The sequence below is a fragment of the Leuciscus leuciscus genome, assembly GCF_965113295.1.
Source record: "Leuciscus leuciscus genome assembly, chromosome: 8".
Lineage (NCBI taxonomy): Eukaryota > Metazoa > Chordata > Actinopteri > Cypriniformes > Leuciscidae > Leuciscus > Leuciscus leuciscus.
The window spans coordinates 24816004-24837619 of record NC_138732.1 but is presented as its reverse complement, the minus strand read 5'-3'; the positions used below and the strand labels follow the sequence as shown (position 1 = coordinate 24837619).

At 39.5% G+C, this 21616-nt stretch overlaps 1 protein-coding gene across 1 annotated transcript in view; it reads right to left on the bottom strand.

Annotated features, from left to right (window-relative positions):
* slit3 (slit homolog 3) overlaps window positions 1-21616 on the bottom strand; it is a 173499-nt gene that overhangs the window by 10589 nt on the left and 141294 nt on the right. Inside the window, exons 19-31 of the mRNA XM_082177377.1 lie at window positions 19490-19625; window positions 16972-17040; window positions 15662-15733; window positions 15448-15519; window positions 13508-13579; window positions 12343-12506; window positions 10958-11082; window positions 9297-9394; window positions 7464-7603; window positions 5178-5271; window positions 4810-4947; window positions 3800-4043; window positions 1355-1485 (exon numbers count right to left, since the gene is read on the bottom strand). Of these exons, the coding sequence (XP_082033503.1) occupies window positions 1355-1485; window positions 3800-4043; window positions 4810-4947; window positions 5178-5271; window positions 7464-7603; window positions 9297-9394; window positions 10958-11082; window positions 12343-12506; window positions 13508-13579; window positions 15448-15519; window positions 15662-15733; window positions 16972-17040; window positions 19490-19625 (1555 nt within the window). The remainder of the gene's footprint in view (window positions 1-1354; window positions 1486-3799; window positions 4044-4809; window positions 4948-5177; window positions 5272-7463; window positions 7604-9296; window positions 9395-10957; window positions 11083-12342; window positions 12507-13507; window positions 13580-15447; window positions 15520-15661; window positions 15734-16971; window positions 17041-19489; window positions 19626-21616) is intronic.

Sequence of the window (21616 nt, the reverse complement as noted above, 5' to 3'; positions counted from 1 at the left end):
TGGTTATTCCATTTTGCAACACGAACTGGAGGTAAGCAACAGTAATTTGTAGCTTCAGCTAAATAACTTAAAGATCTCCCTCTATTCGTTTTCTTTCTTGCTGCAGATGAAATGGTTAAACTTCTGTTTTCGTGCAGGCGCAGTGAGGGAAAAAACACTGAGTTTAGGGCAATCGGTTCGTAGCTCTGCTTCAACTGTGCGATATAGTCACGAGGAGCGACTAAAGTCAGCTGGATGGCGTACAGTAAAATGTGGCAAAACTTTTGACAGCTTCAGGGCTTTTTTTAAAAACTACAGATCGTACTTCCCTGCAGTACCATTAAAGGGATACTCCACTTTTTTTGGAAATAGGCTCATTTTACAACTTCCCCAGAGTTAAACAGTTGAGTTTTACCGTTTTCGAATCCATTCAGCCGATCTCCGGGTCTGGGGGTCCCACTTTTAGCATAGCTTAGCATAATGAATTGAACCGGACAAGACCATTAGCATCTCTCTCAAAAAAATGAACAAAGAGTTTCGATATTTTTCCTATTTAAAACTTGACTCTTCTGTAGTTGCATCGTGTACTAAGACCGACGGAAAATGAAAAGTTGCGATTTTCTAGGCTGATATGGCTAGGAACTATACTCTCATTCCTGCGTAATAATCAAGAAACTTTGCTGCCGTACCATGAGTGCAGCAGGCGTAATGATATGACGCAGCGCATGCCGCCTGATAATAGGCTACTGAGCTGGGGACTATTATCAGGTGCTGCGTCATATCATTACGCCTGCTAGACTCATGGTACGGCAGCAAAGTTTCTTGATTATTACGCAGGAATGAGAGTATAGTTCCTAGCCATATCAGCCTAGAAAATCGCAACTTTTCATTTTCCGTCGGTCTTAGTACACGATGTAACTACAGAAGAGTCAAGTTTTAAATAGGAAAAATATCGAAACTCTTTGTTCATTTTTTTGAGAGAGATGCTAATGGTCTTGTCCGGTTCAATTCATTATGCTAAGCTATGCTAAAAGTGGGACCCCCAGACCCGGAGATCGGCTGAATGGATTCGAAAACGGTAAAACTCAACTGTTTAACTCTGGGGGAGTTGTAAAATGAGCCTATTTCCAAAAAAAGTGGAGTATCCCTTTAAAGAAACAACTTTGTTGTATTTACCCCTAACAAGTGCTTATTAGTACCTTTGAATACTGCCTTCTAAGGTACTACTATGATCCTTTTGAGGGTAAATAAAAGTACAAAGTTGTCCCTTTTAGGGTACTGCCCCTAAAAGTATTGTGCCCCTAAAGGTACACTTGTTACACATATTATGTGAGAGTGTAGGATGCCTTAAAATAGTGTGTGTGTGTCTGCTCACCTGTACACTGTGGTTGGGGGGTACTTGGCAACATCATAGATCAAACGAATGTGTCCCTGGTACAGCTCTAGGGCGAGTGGGTCATGGTCCTCTTTATACAACAGAATGCCATTGTCCTTATCTGTGGCCATCTACAAAGTCAGAGAGGCAGAAAATGGGAAATAGACAGCAAAAGATTAGTGAAGGAGAACAGCAGGAATACTTTTGAAGAAGTAAAAGAAGGATGTAGAAAACAATCAAGAGTGCGTGATAAGCACACTATTTCAACACAACATGCACACCGAGAGAACCGCCGTAGGCCTGGCACTTAACTCCCTGTTTAGTCGAGGGCATCAAACGATACGCCTGCGAGCAAGCTGTGATGGAAAACAGCTCACGTTTATATATAAGCAGTACGGCGGGAGGACAGTTGATGGCTTATGGAGTGTAGAAGCCTCTCTACACATCAGTTGAGATCGAGTGGACTGCTTACACTCATAGCCTGGAGGCATATGAGCAGTTAATGTGTCCCTGTATTCGGTTTCTGTCAGTGAATATGTCACAGGAGGACCAAGTCATTAACGCTGTTTAGCACAGTTTTACTAAGAACGCTGGAAATAAAAAAGCAACCTAATTTGATTGCTTTTCTATATTTGCTGCTCCCAAGTGCCCAGCCTCTGCGTGTTGCCTTTTAGGGCCTATTCTGATGTGACTGAAGAGAGCGAAAGTGTAACATATTCTGAAATATTTGGCATCTTTATAAGTCTAAAGATGAAATAATGTCGTTCTCTTAGATTTGACTTCATGGAAAAGTCCACAATGTTTAATCCACACAACAACGTTTTACTGGACTAAGGGTGCTTAATTGCTTTTTTTTTTGACAATTAAAGGTAAATTAAGAAAGCTACTCGTGGTGTATTTCTGCAAATGGCAATAGGACCACTGGGAGGAGCCTGGGGAGCTTGATTTTTTCACAGATTATCTGTCTCACATTCTACTGTCAGGACATAATGACAGTTTTAACAAATATGTAAAAAATACATTTTTACAGAAGTTACCACCTGCAGCTTTAAGGGCAGCAATGTTATTCATAATGTCGAAATAAATCCGACATAACGTTACTTGAAAGCATTATAGCCTACTATTCCTGCCAAACTTCCAAAGTTGCAGTTAGTGTTACTACAGTAAATCCATGGTGAATGTTGCTGATCTGTGGACACTGGATAGTTCATTCATGTCACAATGTTTCTTCCTGGTTTCCACGTCAGCGCTGTTTGATCTGTTAATAACGGAGAAATGTGAATGTTTCTCACTAGATCTTGCAGCGATATTATTACTTTAGTGGCGAATTCAAATCCTTAATTTACTGGATCTCTTATTAGCGCTGTGTAGTATTAGATCGGCTCGCGCTGCTTTGGTCCAAACTGATAAACAGTCCGTCACGAGTAGCTCAGTTTCGTTCCGCTTACATTGCGTATGCCATTTGATGTTGTGGTCGCGCCAGCGTCTACATTATGAGCGCGTTCGCGACGCGCTTACATTTGAAATAACCGTTCGGTTTGAAAATGCGTGCCTTGTACCGAACGGTTTAATACGAATACGCGTACCGTTACACCCCTAAAAACAGTGACATAATCGATTATGGCACTTTACCGCATCGATGCTGAATCGTGCATGTCCCGCATTGCGATGCATCGCATAATACATAATTAATGACTTAATTAAGTAATTAATTAATTTTCAAATCATCTATGAAAATTCCTGAAAACTGGCATCACTTATCTGAATGGTCTGTGAAGAAACAAACAATGTAACATTGCAGTTTGAACTTAGTGTGAAAGAGTTCATACAGATGCACCGTTTCATTTTAAAACCTCATTGTACATGTTTTCTTGCGAAAAATTCAGACTTGGTTTGGAAAGCAACACTGAGTATAACCAATGCACTATTTCTTTACTCACAAAGGCCACTCGATATGCGAATGTGCTAAGAGATACTGAAACTGAGAGATGACGATGTCCACAAGGAGATAAACATCCACTGAGCTCTTTCTAATTTCTCCTACTTTAATTAACATTAGTGTGCCCTCCCGACAGTGAGAAGATATAGGCTCATTTGTAGCAGATCTAGCGGTCACGCAGTACCCCTGATTGCAACGGATAACAGCCCAGCTCAACCTCTATTACCATAATATATGTCCTCAGGAGAGGAATTATTCACACAGGTGGACAAGAGGTGACATTCGCATAATGTCAGAGAGGCCAAAGCTGGCTTAAACCATGCACAGCAGATGAAAAAAAAAAGACCTAAAATAGATGACAGAGAGGCAGATCGCTTCTCATGGCCACTGATGAGAGTTTGGTTGATATGCGGACTGTCCTGAGGCTAGTGATCTGTGAAGTCTATATTTCAGAAACTGATCTGGGACCTATTGTTAAGCATTACAGGAAGTGGTTGCAGGTGTACCTGGAGGGATATGTGCATGGGTGGTCGGATCTTGGCGCCGGAGAGCTCTACGTAGGTATCTTTGCCGAGGAAGTGAACTGTGACCATTTTATGGCACTTGATGCCGAAGAAGCCTGGTAGACAACGGCACACGGGCTCTCCCTCCACGACCAGACACTGGGCTCCGTTTTGACAGTCAGATTGATCACATGGACTCGTCTTTTGGAGCAATACCATTGGTGGATGATTCTCACAGAACAACCCGCTAAGGAAATAGATATAAGGCATTTACCTAAAATAAAGGGTAACCACAATTTTTCAAGCACTTTTAATTGAACTTTCTTTCTTTCTTAAATCTTATTCACACAGGAGAAGAAGATGGTGTTAGAATATTGATAGAGTGTCAGGATGGGTGGTAAGCCAGATTAATGCTGGGCTCAAGACACCATCAGGCCCTTAATCAGTAGCTGTGGTGGAGTGAGGGATGCTGGGGAGAGAGCGATTGTTCTGCCACACATGCACACACACACATGCTAGTGTTATAATTAGACATATGGATATTCATCTTCTGTGCATCTCAGATTTAATGATACACTAGCATATAATAAAGCACCAACATAAGCTGTGTGTGTGTGTACCTGATTAAATGGCCTCTTTATGAACAGCTAAAAGGATCAGTATTTATCTGTAGTTTTTATATTTGAATGATATAAAAAATATTTTATAAAAAAGAAAGAAAAATTTATATTTGAAATGTGACATATAAATGATAAAATAAATGAAACTTTGAAAAAATTACATTTATAATAATATTTAATATATACATTTATATATTATTTAAAATAATAAAAATATTAATTAATAGCTATTATTATCATTATTATTATTATTCAAGACCAAAATGGTTCTCATCACTTCTACATCTGTCAATTATTATAGTAGTTATAATTAGCTTAACAAACAACAGACGTCTATGCTGTGTCCTTTACATAGGTAAACACACCTGAGTGTGAACAATGCATGTGTCTCACCTGAACCCCTCCCTACACACACATGTGTATCCATTGATGGCGTCGACACACTCTGCCCCATGCTGGCATTTGTTCTCCAGACAGTCGTTGTAATCCTGCTCACACTGCTGGCCAACATAACCTGGCAAACATTCACACCTGAAAAAGAAAACAATAAAAACGATTTAAATGCTAGAGATGACCAGCAAAAGAGGCAGCTCTGGCACTAGGTGAGTTAAATACTACTTGGTAGAATAATGACACTTCTGACTACAACTATAGGCCATTACATTACATCACAGGCTGGTCATGTTGTCTTTCCTGTGGAATTATGAGCTATATTCTGTGTTCTCCCATGCTCCACTTCCCATAGGCACTCACACACTCACCTGTAGCCCTTACTGAGAGGAACACACTTGGAGTCATGTTGGCAGAGGTCAAACCCAGGCAGACAGGGGTCAACCACCTCCTCACACAGATCACCTAAGAGACACACAAAGAAAAGGAACAAATCACTCTAACAGTTGTCCGGATTTGATCACATGCTGAAACACTCAGGGCCTCTACTGGGTGAAGCTCACAGTTGGCTAAAGGAACTCTTTGACTGAACATTCAGCATGTGTGACCCTCCTTGAGGTGTTTTCGCCCCACACACCATCTGCCAGCATTTAGACTGTGAGGCTTTTCTCCAACAGGCTCAACTGAAAACACATCTTTGTGTGATGGCAAAGTCTTTCTTGAGCACTCAGCTCAGCGGGGTCCAATCGAAGGCACTAAATCACTGCCAACCAGAACCTTCAATACATTGCCTGTTCCTGTCCACCTGCTGTAGGACGTCCGGCTTTGCAACAGGCAGTGCTAGGTCTGATCCAAACTCCACATCCCTGTACTCATTCACCCAGATTCCTAGCATTTCCTGTCCAGCACACTTGTGTTGGTGTTGCTGGCTGCATGGCACAGCAGCAGCCGCTCAGAAACAGATGTACCCTCTCTGTGCTCCGGCCCTCGAGACGAGGTTTAGGTGGTCTGCTGCCAGGCCAATTTCCTCTAGACCCCTTTCTGCAGCAACTGTGTGTGTTCTTCAGGGAATCAGTACAGTCTGTGTCTACAGGTCACACACGACTGCCTGTGTTTCCTGCATGCACCTCACATGCTGGAATCTGGCAAACAGCTCAGGCTGTAGAGTTTTAAATCAAATCTGAATGTTGTTGGTAAGACTAGTACAGACTGAGGTTAATACAGAACAATCTTCAGTGGAATTTGCAACAGCTGTTAAAATGCATACAGAGATACAGAAATACAATGACAATGGAGAAGGAATGAATGTTTAAGAGACTTGACCTTTGGCAAAGTGTGAAGATTCAACATTAAACGAGGGTTGAAACGACGTTGCCTTGCATAGTTTGGATAATGACATGGTGGAAAATTTTTCTGACGATCTGCTAACTTTTAAACTACCGTTCAAAAGTTTGGGTTCTGTACAATTTAAAACTAAATGTATTTGATCAAAACTACAGTAAAACAGTAATATTGTGAAATGAGTTTAGAGATCATGTGACACTGAAGGATTATGTGACACTCACAAAATGAAAATCCCAGTGTAAATACCAGTTTAACTGTAAATGGGCACAATGTTAAAAAAGGAGAGAAAACATCACCAGTCTATTAAATCTCCAACTCTCCACTTTCATTTCACCCACATAATTACATCCTTTTTATATGAAAGTACTAAAAAATATATTTGCTGATGAGCTCTAGCCAGTCTGGTACAGATGACAGTCAGACAAAGAGAGTAAGATGAGCAGCACCAGTTAGAATGAGGGAGATCTAACTGACAGCTTCCTGCATGCTTTTTTTTTAAATGTATTCAAATATCACAGTTGTTTCTGAGAGCAAATGGAGACTCTTATCTTAAAAAGACCTCAGTAATCCCACAAGTCTCCTCTAGAGTTCCTATATCTAACTCCTAGGACTTTCAGGGGAAACCTCTGAGCCAAAGTTGATCCTAACATGAAACTTAACTGAAAACTCCACTAAGATCAACCTCTGAGCAATAATTTTTTTCTCTTTCTTGGTTTAAAACTAAGTTTAAGGCTGTGCCCTTTAAGCAGACAGCTGTGTGTGCCCTACAAGCTTATGGATGTGGCCTGGCTTGGACCGCAGCAAGTACACACACTCTCTACACACCAAATGTACCCGCTCCAGGGGAGGTGGCAAAGAGGAATGCCGTTATAATGACAGGGCCCGCTAGGAGCAGTTGCACTTCCTATTTTGAGGAAGGAGAAGAGCAGAGGGCAGAAAAGAAGGGAGGACCAGAGCAGTGGTGCCACTGCTCAGCACTTGGCAAATTAGAAGTGGAAATGAACAGACAGTTTTAACAACGGCTGAACTCTAAATGCGCTGAGTCAGAACCTTTGTCAAAAGCTGGTTTGTTTAGTAAAACTGCCCTCTACCAGCTTTAACATGTATATTATTTTGGTTTCCTAATGTTTTCTTAGCCACCTCAGTTGTGGCTGGAGGATATAAATGCAATTGGCACAGTCTGGCCGGTGAAATGGCCTCATTGCGGTACGACTGAAACAGACAAATAGGGTAATATGACTAAGAAAATTGTATCAGAGTCTGAGACACTCTGAATGCTTTTACAGGCTGGTTCAATGAGGTTAAACTGGTACCTTTGTAGTTAGGAGGGCAGACACAGGTGTAGTTGTTGATGCCATCCACACAGGTGGAGTTATTCTCACAGTCGTTGTCTTCACAGTCATCAGGATTCAGCTCACACTGCTGGCCCTCATACCCAGGTGGACACACACAGCTACAGGAATGGTAAGGCACAAGACAATGATCAATACTTCAAATGTTAGAACAAAAGAAAACACATGGGTTTCAGTGATTTAGCTCTGTTTGGTGACACCCTGAGACCTGACAGACTGTTTTTCTTTAGTCCTGCAGTCATAACCGTATCATTCGTTGCTATTCATGTGTCATTGTTTGGTCTCTAAAGCTATGTCTCGTTTCGAAGGCTGTGTCCTCCGGAGGTGGCATTTGTCGGCTGCATACGTCATATGCGGAACAGTTACTATTATAAAATTAACAGTTATTCCAAGTGAAGTATAAATCGCTGTCATTTCTTAATGACTTTGGAATGTAGTGGTCAGTTTACTGAAATGAAGCAGCCTCAATGACGTATGCGGCCGACAAATGCAATGCAACCTCCTGAGGACGCCGCCTTCGAAACGAGACATGGCTTAAATGCACCATGATAACTATGGAGGACAATGAAAACAAAGCTATTGTATGGCTTTAGAAGACTTATTCAGAAGGAATATAGCATATTAGTTATATGGATCACTTTTATGGAACGGTTTGTCCTTCTCTGAGCTATTAAGCTGGACAGTCACTGGTCACCATCCGCTTTCTTTGAGGAAAAGAACAGCCTTAACATTCTGCGAAATGCCTCCTTTTGCGTTCCACCAAAAACAAGCAATATGATGGTGAGCAGATGATGGAGGCACTGTTATTCTTTTAAGATGGATATCATATATCCAGTGTCGTAGTCTAAAGATCGAGACCAGAAAAGGGTTGAGTCTGAGGTAAGACCAGCAAAGACCACATGCTCCTATTATTTATATATTTATATATATATATACCATATTTTCATGGTCTTGGTCCTCAAGTCCAAACCAAAGACCATATTTTCATGGTCTTGTCTTGTTGAGAACACAAGGACTCGGTCTTGACTCAAACTCAACCCTCTTCTGATCTCTGTCTTGACTCATGAGCTGGTCTCGACTACATCACCTGCTGAAATCCCAAGCAGCCCTTAATATATGTATTTTTTCTCTGTTGTTTTGTCTTTCTGTTGCTATCCGTAAGTCTTGTGGGTCTGATCCATCAATGACTGAGGCTCAGTGTTTGATAAACCTCCATCTCCATGGTGACTTGTTGAGCAATAGCAGTAAAACTTATCTCAGCGTTTAGCAGAACCCACACCCGTTTGTACCCATCCACCCAGTCCCTGCCCTCTGGCTGCCAACACTCAGGGGCTACGCCAGAAACTGATATATTCCACCCACAGACACATAAAACACACAAATCTCTGGGCTCATTTGCTAGCTGTTTTTTGTAAAGTCATTGTGCAATTCTGTTTTCTTCTGGACGTGAAGCTGCTGCCCTACAAAAATGGTCTAATATGACATTACCAAAGTTGCCGGGTGATTTATAGGGCGCAGGGGACATTTATTGTGCCATTACAACAATCTGCCTGCCTCTTGCTTCTTTCAAATGTCCAGGGGTATTACAAGCTTTAAATTTTTAATGCGCATATTTTGTCCAGATGTGCATTTTAACACAGGACATTCAAATGAAATTTATTATTTATATCCTTTTGACACTTGTATTCATAGCGATAGTGGTAACACTGTGCAGGCTACATTCAGACCTACATTACCAGAATTAGCACCACAACTCAACATGTCAAAATATAATTTGTACAGGTCTGGATGTACCTGTAATGCCCGTCCAGTCCAGGTGTGAGATGGCATGTGCCTCCGTTAATACACGGCAGGCTGATGCAGGCGTTAATGGGAATCTCGCAGTTACGACCCTAAGGAAAGAAAAGGACATTGAGATTAAGAAAGAAAGAGCTCAGGTTTTAACATGTCTGACCCTTAGATCCTGAGCCATCACAATCAGATGGCTACTTTAAAAGATGAAGAGGTGAAAGGAATAAAAGCATCATCTACAATATAACATAATGAGTTCTGAGTAAAATGTCAACTTAAATGTTAACCGCAATTTACCATTCAAACAGGGTTAAGGAGTGGACATTAAGGGCAATGATTAGCGGCGCTTGCTATGGTTATTATTGTTGCTCATACTTATAATTAGGAATCTATTCTAATCCCTTAACCCTAAATAGTAAACTTCCACCCAGAACACCCTAGCAACCACATAGCAAAAATAATATAAACATTTAGAACATATTAGCAACTGTTTAGCCTAGTAATCACCTACTAGTAACATTGTAGTTTTGCACTGACAAGCACCACTCACATTTTCTTCAGAAAATATATAAATCTTATTTGTTTACTAGTTCTATATCCAGGCCCAGAGCCAGGTTTAGTTTAATACCATGGTTTATGGAAGATGTATGTCGTGCTCTGATCCTTTTACACTCCGGGGCTGTAACTCCATGACTAACATTCTCCATTTCAATTTCAGACAAAGGCTTTTGCCACTGATATGCCTGTTTCCTCTGCTCTCCTCAAAGGGCCCATATGCCTCTGTTTTCTCTCTCTCTGTGTCCCTCTGTTTTTTCTCTTTCTTCTTCCCATGTTTCATTTAATTCAGTACTCTTGAACATTCTAATTAATCTTCACTTACTTCGAGGACAGACACACACCTGCAACTGACCTTGAGAGCTGCGGTTTTAATTAAAAGACAGCCCATTGGTTCTGTCTTGTAGAGGGCGAAGGGTTAAGCTCTTATCTGTTCTTCAACAGAACAACACTGACAGGAATCCCATAACCAAACAAAAGGGTAATGATTTCACACCGCAGTCAGGACACACACACATTCTCAAAGTACTTTTTGTGTGGAACAGAGTCTGTTGGATGTCAGACTGTGGTTCATTTGTTTTTTCGAAGCCATTCAAGTGGTTTTCTGTAAATCTGCAGCCCAATTTGCTTGAAAAGGTGGTCTAAAATTTGGTTCAGGTGTACTATGGTACGTTTATAAAAGCAGTTTGTTTTAGCTCTGCAAGTGAACGGCTTGATGCCGTAAGATTTGCATTTTTGTACACTCCCTGTCACACTTCTCATTTCTCATGGCTTCTTGTCTCGAAATAAATTGCCTTTGAAAGCAGCTCACATTCTTCACAGCTCTTGCAATGCGGCCCAAGGCTTCACCCCCAAGGTCATACGGTTCCTGCTGAGTATGAGTCTGCTACACAAACATCGCCTCACAAACGCCTGCCTTGAGTACAATAGGAACTAATCAAGAAATTCAGATACAGGAAGTTGAGCTTGGGAAGATGGATGATGAGGCTCTCTTGCATGTAATGATGCACATAACTCAAAGGAATATTCTGTATATTCTGCACACGTGTGCAGGAGGACAGGATAGATGCTACCCGATGATATATGTGGGCCATCGGCTGTTCACTCACCTTGTAGCCAAAAGGGCAGGTGCAGTGGTAGGAGCCTGTGACATCACTCACACATGTGCCGTTGTTCTGACAGGGAGCCGCCAGACAGGGGGCGCACTTGGACATCAGATTCAAATCAGCTGGACCTGAAACGCACACGACACAAAATGTGAAGAATAAATGCGTGGAAGAGAAGAAAGCAAGAGAATGAGAAATCAAAGGGAATGGAGGTGACATTAAGGTCAGCATGAAAAATAAGCTGACCCTTTACTTGTGAAACTATTTATCTGTTCATGTTATTTAAAAAAAAAATATATATATATATATATATTTTATCAAAATGTAAACTCTGCTCTGACTCTGAAATTCTGTTTTTTTTAATATTATTTATATACTATTATATGATTTATTTATTAATATTTCATATTAGCTTTTATTTTTATATTAACATTTTTCATTTTAATTTTAGTTTAAATATTAATATTTTTATTAGTATTTTATAATAAATATTTCTATTTAACTTTAATTTATATTTATTTCAGTTTTAGCTTTAGTTACTTTAGTACTTCAAAAAAATGTTTTGTTAGGGCAACATCTAATATTCATTTTTAAAGTTTTGCATTTAATATTAATATTTTATTTTATTTAAGCTTCATTTAACAAAATTAACAAATAACAAAAACAATTAACAATTAACAAAAAATATTTTAAATAGTTTTAGTTTGTGATAAAAGGGGTAACACTTTATTTTAATGTGACGTACAGTAGTTACACATTACTACATTTACTTAGTATAGTAATAACAGTAAATCATGCATAATTACGAGTAACTAAATCTTACTAACCGTAACTCTATAGTAATGTAGTTAATTAATATTACTTTGTACATTATGAGTAAGTACAATGTAACTATACAATAGCTTAAAATAAAGTGTAAAAAAAAAAAAAAAAAAAAAAAACTGCTCTGAAATAACTTTCGCTTTAGATCATCACATCTTACTTCACCCTAACTCCATCATAACACTTTTCATGAGCCAATCAATTCTGATCGGATAACACCAAGACCCACCCTACATTTGTTTCCTCCTCAAATATCATTCTGAAATATGAATTATTACAGAGACAATGCCATTGTAAATGCTGCTTAGTGCTGACTCTGAGATGCTCGACATTAAACACTCCCACACTTTCTTTTTGGAATTTAGATTTTTGGAGATTTTTTACTCATAGAAACAACAGATAAGAAGACAGAATATTATTTAGGGAGGGAGAGAGGGGGATTTAGATCAGGAAATGACGCAGACCAAATTCGAATCTGCATTTCCCATGCGGCCACCATGGCTCAATGTGTCTGGAGCAGACTAACCAGCAGAAGAGAAGAAAGATGAGGCAGAAATGAGACTCACCCTTGCACTGGAAGCGATTGAGGGGGGTGGTAAGCAGCAGTCGGTCCGCCATGTCAGGTGGTCCAGTGCAGCGGGCGATGCCAGGCTCTTTAAACCCAGCCTTCACCCACTGAGACAACCAGCGCAGCTCGCAGTCACAGTATAGGGGGTTCGCTCCAAGAGCCCTGCATGAGGGGAGACGAGTGTTACCCTTTGTTTGAAAAGAATAGCAGTATGATTCGTTGGTCTAGTGAAATGGTCTCCAACCCTGTTCCTGGAATGTTACCTTCCTGTAGACTTCCGTTCCATCCCTGCTCCAACACACGCCTGTAATGTTCAAGTAACCCTGAACACCTTGATTAGCTGGTTCAGGTGTGTTTGACTGGGGTTGGAGCTAAACTTTAGGGACAGTAGCTCTCAAGGAACAGGGTTAGACAGCCCTGGTCTAGTGGTAACACTTTTTAGTTTTTTCCTTAGTGGTGCATTTAAGTCCTCCTGAGAAGTTCGTATTTTACGAGTTGGAACCATCAACTAGAGATGGTAGATGAGAACATGCACATGTTTTCCACAATCCCCCAACTCTGAAACTCTGAGCTCAAAGACAATTTTGAGTTCCTTATTTGTAATTATGACTTTGTGGTGTCCGTTCACGTCCGCTCAACTCGTAAATACGATTGTTCCGACATGACTTGAATGCACCATACTACACTACAGTACATTACAAAGCTGACATCTTCATTTACTACAGAAATCCCAATCGCACTTCCTTCAATTCAACAGGGCTTTTATTCCTCAATGGATTTTTTATCCTGACAGTTCTTTTCAATGAGGACACAAGGAGCTACAGTATCCGCACTCCAAACCGGCAACAGGAACTACAGCCGGAGAGGAAAAAAACAACACGGCCATAAGCCTTCATAATAGATGCCTTTTAGCAGTAATAAAATTTACAAAGATTTCCTGTGGGGCTCGGTCTCCGAGCGCGGAGCACAAGGCTGCACTCTCTCTAGGTTGCACACGGTAATGAGGTAAAACTTACATTGAGTCTAAAGACCTGAGTTGGTCTCTAAGGTTGAGACTGGGAGTCCATCAATAATAGAGGCAGAGAGAGAACGTTCTCACACTGACACACACACACACGCACGCGCACGCACACGCACACACACACACACGCACACACACTTACAGATGAGACAGAGATGTCAAGTGGCTGAAGGCTCCCTCCGGAATAGTTGAAAGGTCATTTCCGTGGAGGGTTCTGAAAGAGAAGAATGAAAAGAAAATGAAAAAAAGCACTGAGCTCTGGGAGTTGGTTTCATTGTTTTCTGCACTATAAATGATGAAAGAATCAAAGAGGGGAGATAGAGAAAGAAAGAAAGGGTCAGTCATTCAAGGCATTTAGCACGAATTATAGAAAACCTCAGCCAATTTTGTGAGACACCAGTGGGAACGGCAGATTTGCATTGAGATTTCATTGTATGCTGTGTCAGTTCTGTTTAATAATTTATCCTGTTCTATTACAGGGCGCTCGACCCACACATATACATCCAGACTGCAACCTGAGAGCATGATTGGACAGCTAAAGACCCATGAGGCCAAGTCAGTGGTGGCCTTGAGGCATTCTGGGAAATTAAAAAGTGACAATGATGACTGCCTGGCAGACTAAACATGAAGAGGCCGGAATAAGGTGGGCGTCCTTTGGTCTGTTTAACATATCTGTGCACACAGGGTGTTGATAACCTATCCTGCCCAGAGCCACAAAGCTAACCATCCAGTTATATGCTGAGAGACATTTAAGGTTGTTTCTTCCACACAATGGTTTGTTAACAACTAAGGTTTGTTTATTTGTCTACTAATAAATTGCAAGAGATATTATACAAATATCTAAGGAGAACTGTCTTTTTTTATATATACATTTTTACACCTGCCATGGACAAATGTCATTTCTACCACATCTCAAATTACCATCACTGTAAAAAAAAATTACATCCCCAAGTCAAAAATTTTCAAGTGACCGATAACATCTACATTTTTCAATTAGTCTGACGTATTATTTCTCATTGAGCACTTGGGCCAATTGAAAAATTTAGATGTTATCGGTCACTTGAAATGTTTGATTTGGGAGGGTTAGAAATTTTTTACAGTGATTAAATATGTAGTAGAAATTATATTTAAAAAATATAAACTGTCTGACTTTGTCTTACTAATTTCATATTTAACATTTTATGTATTAAAAATACACCAGGTATCACAATATGTATCACAAATGCACAATATTTACCACTTTTTACTTAAGACAATCTTAACAAAATTACAGCTCAATAAAAAAATATTTTGTTCACAATTGATATTTACCTGGAATTTTCTTGACTAAAGGACAGGAATAATTTGAGGGACATACAGTACATTACCTTTCATTAATTCATTACTTTTATTAGATTGATCATAAGTAACAGTAAATACATTGATAATGTTACAGCAGATTTCTATTTCCAAACTTTTGAAATGTACTGTTATTTTCACATAATAAATACTGAAATTAATTACGTTTATTTGACTCTTTTTATACTTTTAAATTATAGCAATAATTAACATTTTATAATGGCATTTTCATAGTTTAAGATTAAAAGTTTGAGAATGGGATAAGGGCAATGTAGCAAAAATGATGAGGGTATGGTAAAAAGCTTCCAAGACCATTTAAAGTGACATTTTAAAGTATATATATATATATATATATATATATAGTTAAAATCTGTTACTTTTAATTACAAAAAAGTAACCCACGGGACTTAAAAGAGCTCTTAAAATCTGCTTTCTTAAAAAATGCTTTGTTCCTTCAAAACCTGCTGATGCTGTGAACATGTTGTTCTAAAGCTGCTTTGTTCAGGCACTAATCTCCTGACGTTAAGTTCATAAGTCAGGTTATTGGGATCTCAGAGAGGTGTTGTGGTGCATGGGGAGTTTATGTGTGTGTGTGTGAGAGAGAGAGAGAGAGAGAGAGAGAGAGAGAGAGAGAGAGAGAGAGAGAGAGAGAGAGAGAGAGAGAGAGAGAGAGAGAGAGAGAGATTGATGTTGCTGTGCAGCAGATCGCTGGTTCATCAGGTAAAATACAAAAAGGAGTCTTACAGCAAGCGGAGAGAACGCAAGCCATCAAATGAATGAACCGGGACACAGCGAATTTGATTATAGCTCAGGATCCTGCAGACAGATGGAGACAAAACTGTCATTTAATGTCAACAATTCTGGCAAAATGTTTTAGTCAGTAGTAGTAATGTTCGCATGACGGAACAATGTCGACATAGAAACTGTGTTTGATTGTTGGATTATGGTGTTAACTTACAGGGTTGCGAGCTGTGTCATGTTGCTGAAGGTGAGAGGGGCAAGAAGACTGATGCTGTTATTACTGAGGTCTCTGCAGAGGAAACACACACAAACACACAGCAGATTCAATTACACACCCTCAGAACAAAGTCTACAACATACCTTCACAACCCTGGCCAGTTTACTCTTAGAAAAAACATTTAATCTTAGTTAGTTTTAACCTGGTTAAATAAAGGTTATTAAAAATGGCTTAAAACATGCATAAAAACTAAACTGTATCCCGTTAAATTTTCGCTAAAGAACTGGCAGTTGCGGTTGCCAGATATTCATTTTGGGGAAAAATATAGTAAAAATGTTTCAGGTATTATGGGATGGCGTATTGGTGACTTTTTTGGGTGAATTTTCCATAAACCATGGCCAATGCTCATACATAGAGTCATATGCACACAGAGATAAAACACCATCAGGATAGCAAACATGATTCTAAAATAATGCAAAAAACATTAACTAAAACATAAAATATAACACAAAACACCTTAATGTACATTACTGACAACAAAAGCTAGCAGAAACCTATTCATTTAAATAAAATATAATAATACTGGTTTGTGATGTTTAATTCATTTCAATTTTGTAAGTGATGCATCACTTCTGGGAATATTATTTCACTGTAAACTATACAGCAATTCATAGCTTTCACTTGCAAAAGCCATACATTTTTACTGTAGGTTATTATTTATTTATTTATTTTTACAGTGTGAGATTTGTATTGTACAGAGGTGCCTCATATATCATTCAGCTTCAGGAAAAATTACTCTGGATCACAAAACCAGTCACATGGGTAAATTGTTTTATTTTAGCTAAATAAATAAGCTTTCCATTGATGTATGGTTTGTTAGGATAGGACAGTATTTGGCCGAGATATGACTATTTGAAAATCTGGAATCTGAAGGTGCAAAAAAATCGAAACATTGAGAAAATCGCCTTTAAAGTTGTCCATTTATGTTCGTGATTGTGCTGCATTCACTCACAAAAATAAATGTTTTATATATTTACAAAATATCGGAAATTGGAACATAATCTTTACTAAATATCCTAATGATTTTTGGCACAAAAGAAAAATCGATAATTTTTACCCATACAATGTATTGTTGGCTATTGCCACAAATATACCCGTGCGACTTGTGACTGGTTTTGTGATCCAGGGTCACAAATGGGAATGCTTAAAACATACATACAAATGAAGCCATTCAATGCACAGTAGGTTCCTTTGTCTAAATGTGCATGCCAAATGAATACAATCAATAAAAAAAGAGGAGAAATACATACAGCAGTGTCAGTTGTTTCAGATTAGGAAGCTCTTTGGGCACGGATGTGAGGAGGTTTCCTTCCAAGTATCTGAAACGGTAAAAAAAAATCCTGTTAACAGACAAATTTCACTCCTCAGACAAGGTACAAAGCAAAACCAGATTTCGTTTTAAATTTCATTTCATGCTTATAAAAAAAAAAGTAAAAAAGGAGAAGACATTTATAACCACAAAGTGGCTATAAATTCAGAGAAATTTCAGTGAGCTAAAGGAGCTAAAGAGCTAAAGATCAGGCCTGAAGTGTAGCTGCTTGCATTGCTAATCTACAACATTTCTTTCATCCTTATTTTTCCACTTTTTGATGTGCTAAAAGGCTGTTCTCAGCTGAGCCCAGCAGAACGTCAGCAGACCAGACCAATGCAAGACGACAGGACACAGATAGATGGCGCTTTGATAGGGACTTCAGGGTCTGCTATCAAAGCCAGCTGGTAATGGGGTCTGTCAGTGATCAGTGATACGGTCTTCAAAACTACAACACAGGAGAAGAGGTCGGTCCTTCTGGAGTTTTCCTGTACGATCCAAGAACAATCACTGTCCTTCTGCTGAAAAACCAACAGCAAGATTTTCCGGTTCACTACACTCGGTAAAATAACCGCTTGTTATATCAGTCTCTCTCTGTCGTTTGTTTGATATCTTGTGCTTTCTTTCTCGTCTTTGTCGCTGTCGACTTGTTCTATTGCTTCCCTGTCTCTCGCTCTCACTCTCTCTGTTTAAGTGGGAGTGTGAGCAGCTCTTGTCGAGTGTAAACGGCCTGTGTGTCAGCAGTTCTATGAAGGCGATGTACTCTCTCTTCATCTGACTGGTCCATTAGACTATGACGGACACCTTTACACAGTGCATCAAACTCATTGACCCTCATACAGTCTAAGCTGGATCATGGCCAGCACGTGACATATCATGGGCTTTTTTATTCTTTAAAAATGGGTATGTTTCAGAAACTGTATTGCTCATGGCAGGCAGATTTACAGTACATGAAGACTCTTGTAATGAAGGTCAATACTGTCACTGTCAAAGTTGTCAATAAATCTAACGACAGCTTGAAAACCGGGGTTGTGTGATGTAGTGTATAAAGCCATGAGATATTACTACTGTGTCCTTGACACACCTCTTACAAGACAGATTTCCCTTGTTATACATCCACTCAAAACTTAAAAGTTAACTTGTTAGCTATCTTTTTGGATTCCGTAAAAGAAAGACGCCCCAGTCTGCAGGAAGTGCCAATCAACAGTAAGTTATTTTTGTGTGCTTTTGTACAGTTATACATACAAACTCTCTCTCCTCCTTCCTACATTCATATTTTGAGTGTGTTTCATAGGACAAAAAAAAAGTGAGACAACACAAAAAATTAAGTTTAAGATGAATTTGACTGATAGTATTGTTTATTTCTATATTTTTTTCTAAGAAGCTGCTTAATAAGACACCGTTTTATGCTTTTTGGCTGTTCATTAACACGACTTCAGCGTTTTGGGGGCCTGAAAACGCAAACTTTTGAAAACGGGTTTCAAAGTGCAAGTTTTAAAAAAAAGGTTCTGTTATAATCTCCGTGTAAACTACAAAAACGAGTATTTTACAAAAACGCGAATTTGTGAAAACTGTGACGTCATGCGTATGCGTATTATGTGTTCAGTCCATAGGTGTGTAGCGTTTCTTTACAAAAACGCGAATTTGTGAAAACTGTGACGTCATGCGTATGCGTATTATGTGTTCAGTCCATAGGTGTGTAGCGTTTCTTTACAAAGTGACATCGCCAACTACTGGCCTGGCATGATTAATACAGCATTTTTTGTCGTTTTCGCGGATTCGTGTGAACTGGGATAGTTTTGACAACGTTGTCGTCTGTATGTGAAAAACGCAAAGGAAAAACGTTTCTGTTTTTAGTACATCATTGTCGTGTAAACGAACCTTCAATTTCTATAGATATCGCATTAATATAGTTATCATTAATTCTTTTGGCTGTGATAATAGTGTTTATGTGTGCATTTGTTCTAGTCTTCTTGTACAAATACATCCCATCAATCAATCTGTCTGACAATGGATCAAATCTTACCTTTCCAGAAAGCACACTTTATTGATTATCACTTTTGTAGATTGTATATACACCAGTGGACACATTCAACACACTAGGACTCTTAAGGACTGTTTTATGGTAGGGTGAAAATTGACTCCACACTTTTAACAGCCTAAGTTTTCTAGTTTTATTTTGTTTTCCGGTTTCATGCTGTAAATACACTACATTTATTCACTTTAAAGTCTCCTCTTTTTAAACACTCCCAACCTCACACAGTTTAATCTGACCCCAATTTTAACTCTTGTAACTCAACCTATTGGGCCGATTGTTACCATTTTAATTAACTAAACTGACCAAGTAGAAAAAGAACATTGGATGTGACGTGAACTTTGTGGAAACAAAATCCACCAGCTGTGATTCTGTCCTAAAGTGATTAAGGTAAAAATAAAGGGAGTTCGAAGAAGAAACTCACAGTTCAGTTGTATCTTTAGGGATGCCCTTAGGCAGGGAACGCAGCCCTCGGTTACTACAGCGCACTACTGTGTCCGAGCATGTGCAGGAATCCGGACAGCGAGGGGCCGACGGCAGACAGACATTCTCTTCAATACCTGAGAGAGAAAGACATGCATATTTAATACTCCTTTACATCATGCAAGAGAAAAATGTAATATGCGTTGCTAAAAGATCTAATATAGAAACTCATCAATTCTTTAAAAGGGAGTAATGGAGGATGGAGAAAGAGGGAGAATAGATGAAAGAGCACAGGTGCTGTGAGCACCGAAATGCATTGCACTCTCTCTGAAAATAGCCCTTTCTCCAGTGTGTTCTCCAAACATGGGTATCATTATTACAGAGCACGCTCGCTCATAATAAGTGAAACAGTGCACAGGAGTTTAAAATCAGCAGCTAAATATTGCTTTTGGCCTCGCTTGCTCCACATTTCCTGCAAGCAATACTTGTAGCCTCCTCCCGAGCTGCTTTCATCCAAGCTCTGTAAGATGCTATCTGTAAAATGCTGAATTACCCTGCAGATTAAAAAGAAACAGTGAATTAAGCCATTAATGGGAGGTAATGGAGACTGAGATATGCTCCAAGAATAACTCACAGACCGAGTCTGGAAAAGGGAACGCTGGACCTAGATGTGCCTGCAAATGCAGAAAGGCCAAGGGGGCTTGTTTTACAATGACTACTTCAAACAACCGAAAATATCTTCCCGTAAATCAATTTAGCTTGACTTTGTTACTCTAAATGTAATTGCAGAGCACTGAAATAGCTAGATGTTGTGCTGGTGAGTTTTTTGGAGCTGAAGTGACGGCGCCCCGCACAAGGAGGAAGAAATGAGCGGAATAACAACACATGAGCCCTGACAGACAGCCTCTTCTAACTAATGGACCTCGAGCCAGGGCGATTTCTCTCACTTTGAACCTCTTTATTTCAAAGTGCTTTGCCGTCTACAGCTGAGCAGGCTCTCTTAACACGATATTCCCTGAAGTCCTGGAGCAGCAAAAGAGCTGTTTCTACCCAGAACACCCTAGCTTTGACAGGGAGGCCTTCTGAAACACAGGACCCAATCCAGACAGAAGCCAAACCGCAGTTTCTTTTTCTCCATTAAACTTTATGTCAGTCTCGAGAGGTTCTGTTTTCCCCTGTCTTTATGGACACGAGTTCTTCCCTATAAAAACCAGAGTGGGAGAAGATAATGTTTAGGCCTCCACGCTCAGCATTTAATTTGTCCTCGTGGTGCCCTCTCGGTGCGGCCTTGTGGGAAGTTGGCCGGGTGTGATTTACCCTGACGCTGGGAAGCAGGGAGAGGGGGATGAAGGTGTGGGAAATCCGAGGAGATGGAGCGTAGAGCAAGCCTCGGTCTGGAATGGTGTCTGGAAGGAGCTGATTCAGTGGCCTGATCTAAGCAGTGTGATTTCATGGGAACTGGAGATGGATGTGGTGTGGATGGCAAAGGCTACAGCGCAAATAGTAGCTGAGGTTTGCAAACCCTTATTCAATGTCCTGACAATGTGCCTCTGGTTCATGAGGAACTGCTTAAAAGGGGGTATATAACCTCTAAACAGGGAAGTGTAGAAACAGAGTTGAAGAGTATAAAAGAGAATCAACACTGTATAGATGGAGACATGGGAGCATAGATTGGTACATTTGTATTTATATTAAAAACATCTGATTGCATATGCCATGTTCAGTGTAGTTGTGAAAAAGGTGATAAACCTCTTTCAGAGGGAAATTTACTGTAGATACATTGTATATATGGAGTTCATTACCCTGTAGCTTTGGGTTTCATTGAACAAAAGTCTATATATCTAAATCTTTAAGTCTGTATATGTACAATAAAACCCAAGTTACAAGGTAATACATAGCCTATGTAAAGATACCAATAAGAAATATTTATGATGACAATTATATCATAAACATAATATAATAACTTAATCAAATGTAATATATTTACAGTGATTGCACAACAGTTAAAGGAGTTAGGCTATCCATGCTCCTTTACTATGGTAAAAACACTGTGATGCACAACTTTTTGTGGTTTATTGCATTAATACACTCTTTAATGCAGCCATTAAAGGGATAGTTCACCCAAAAA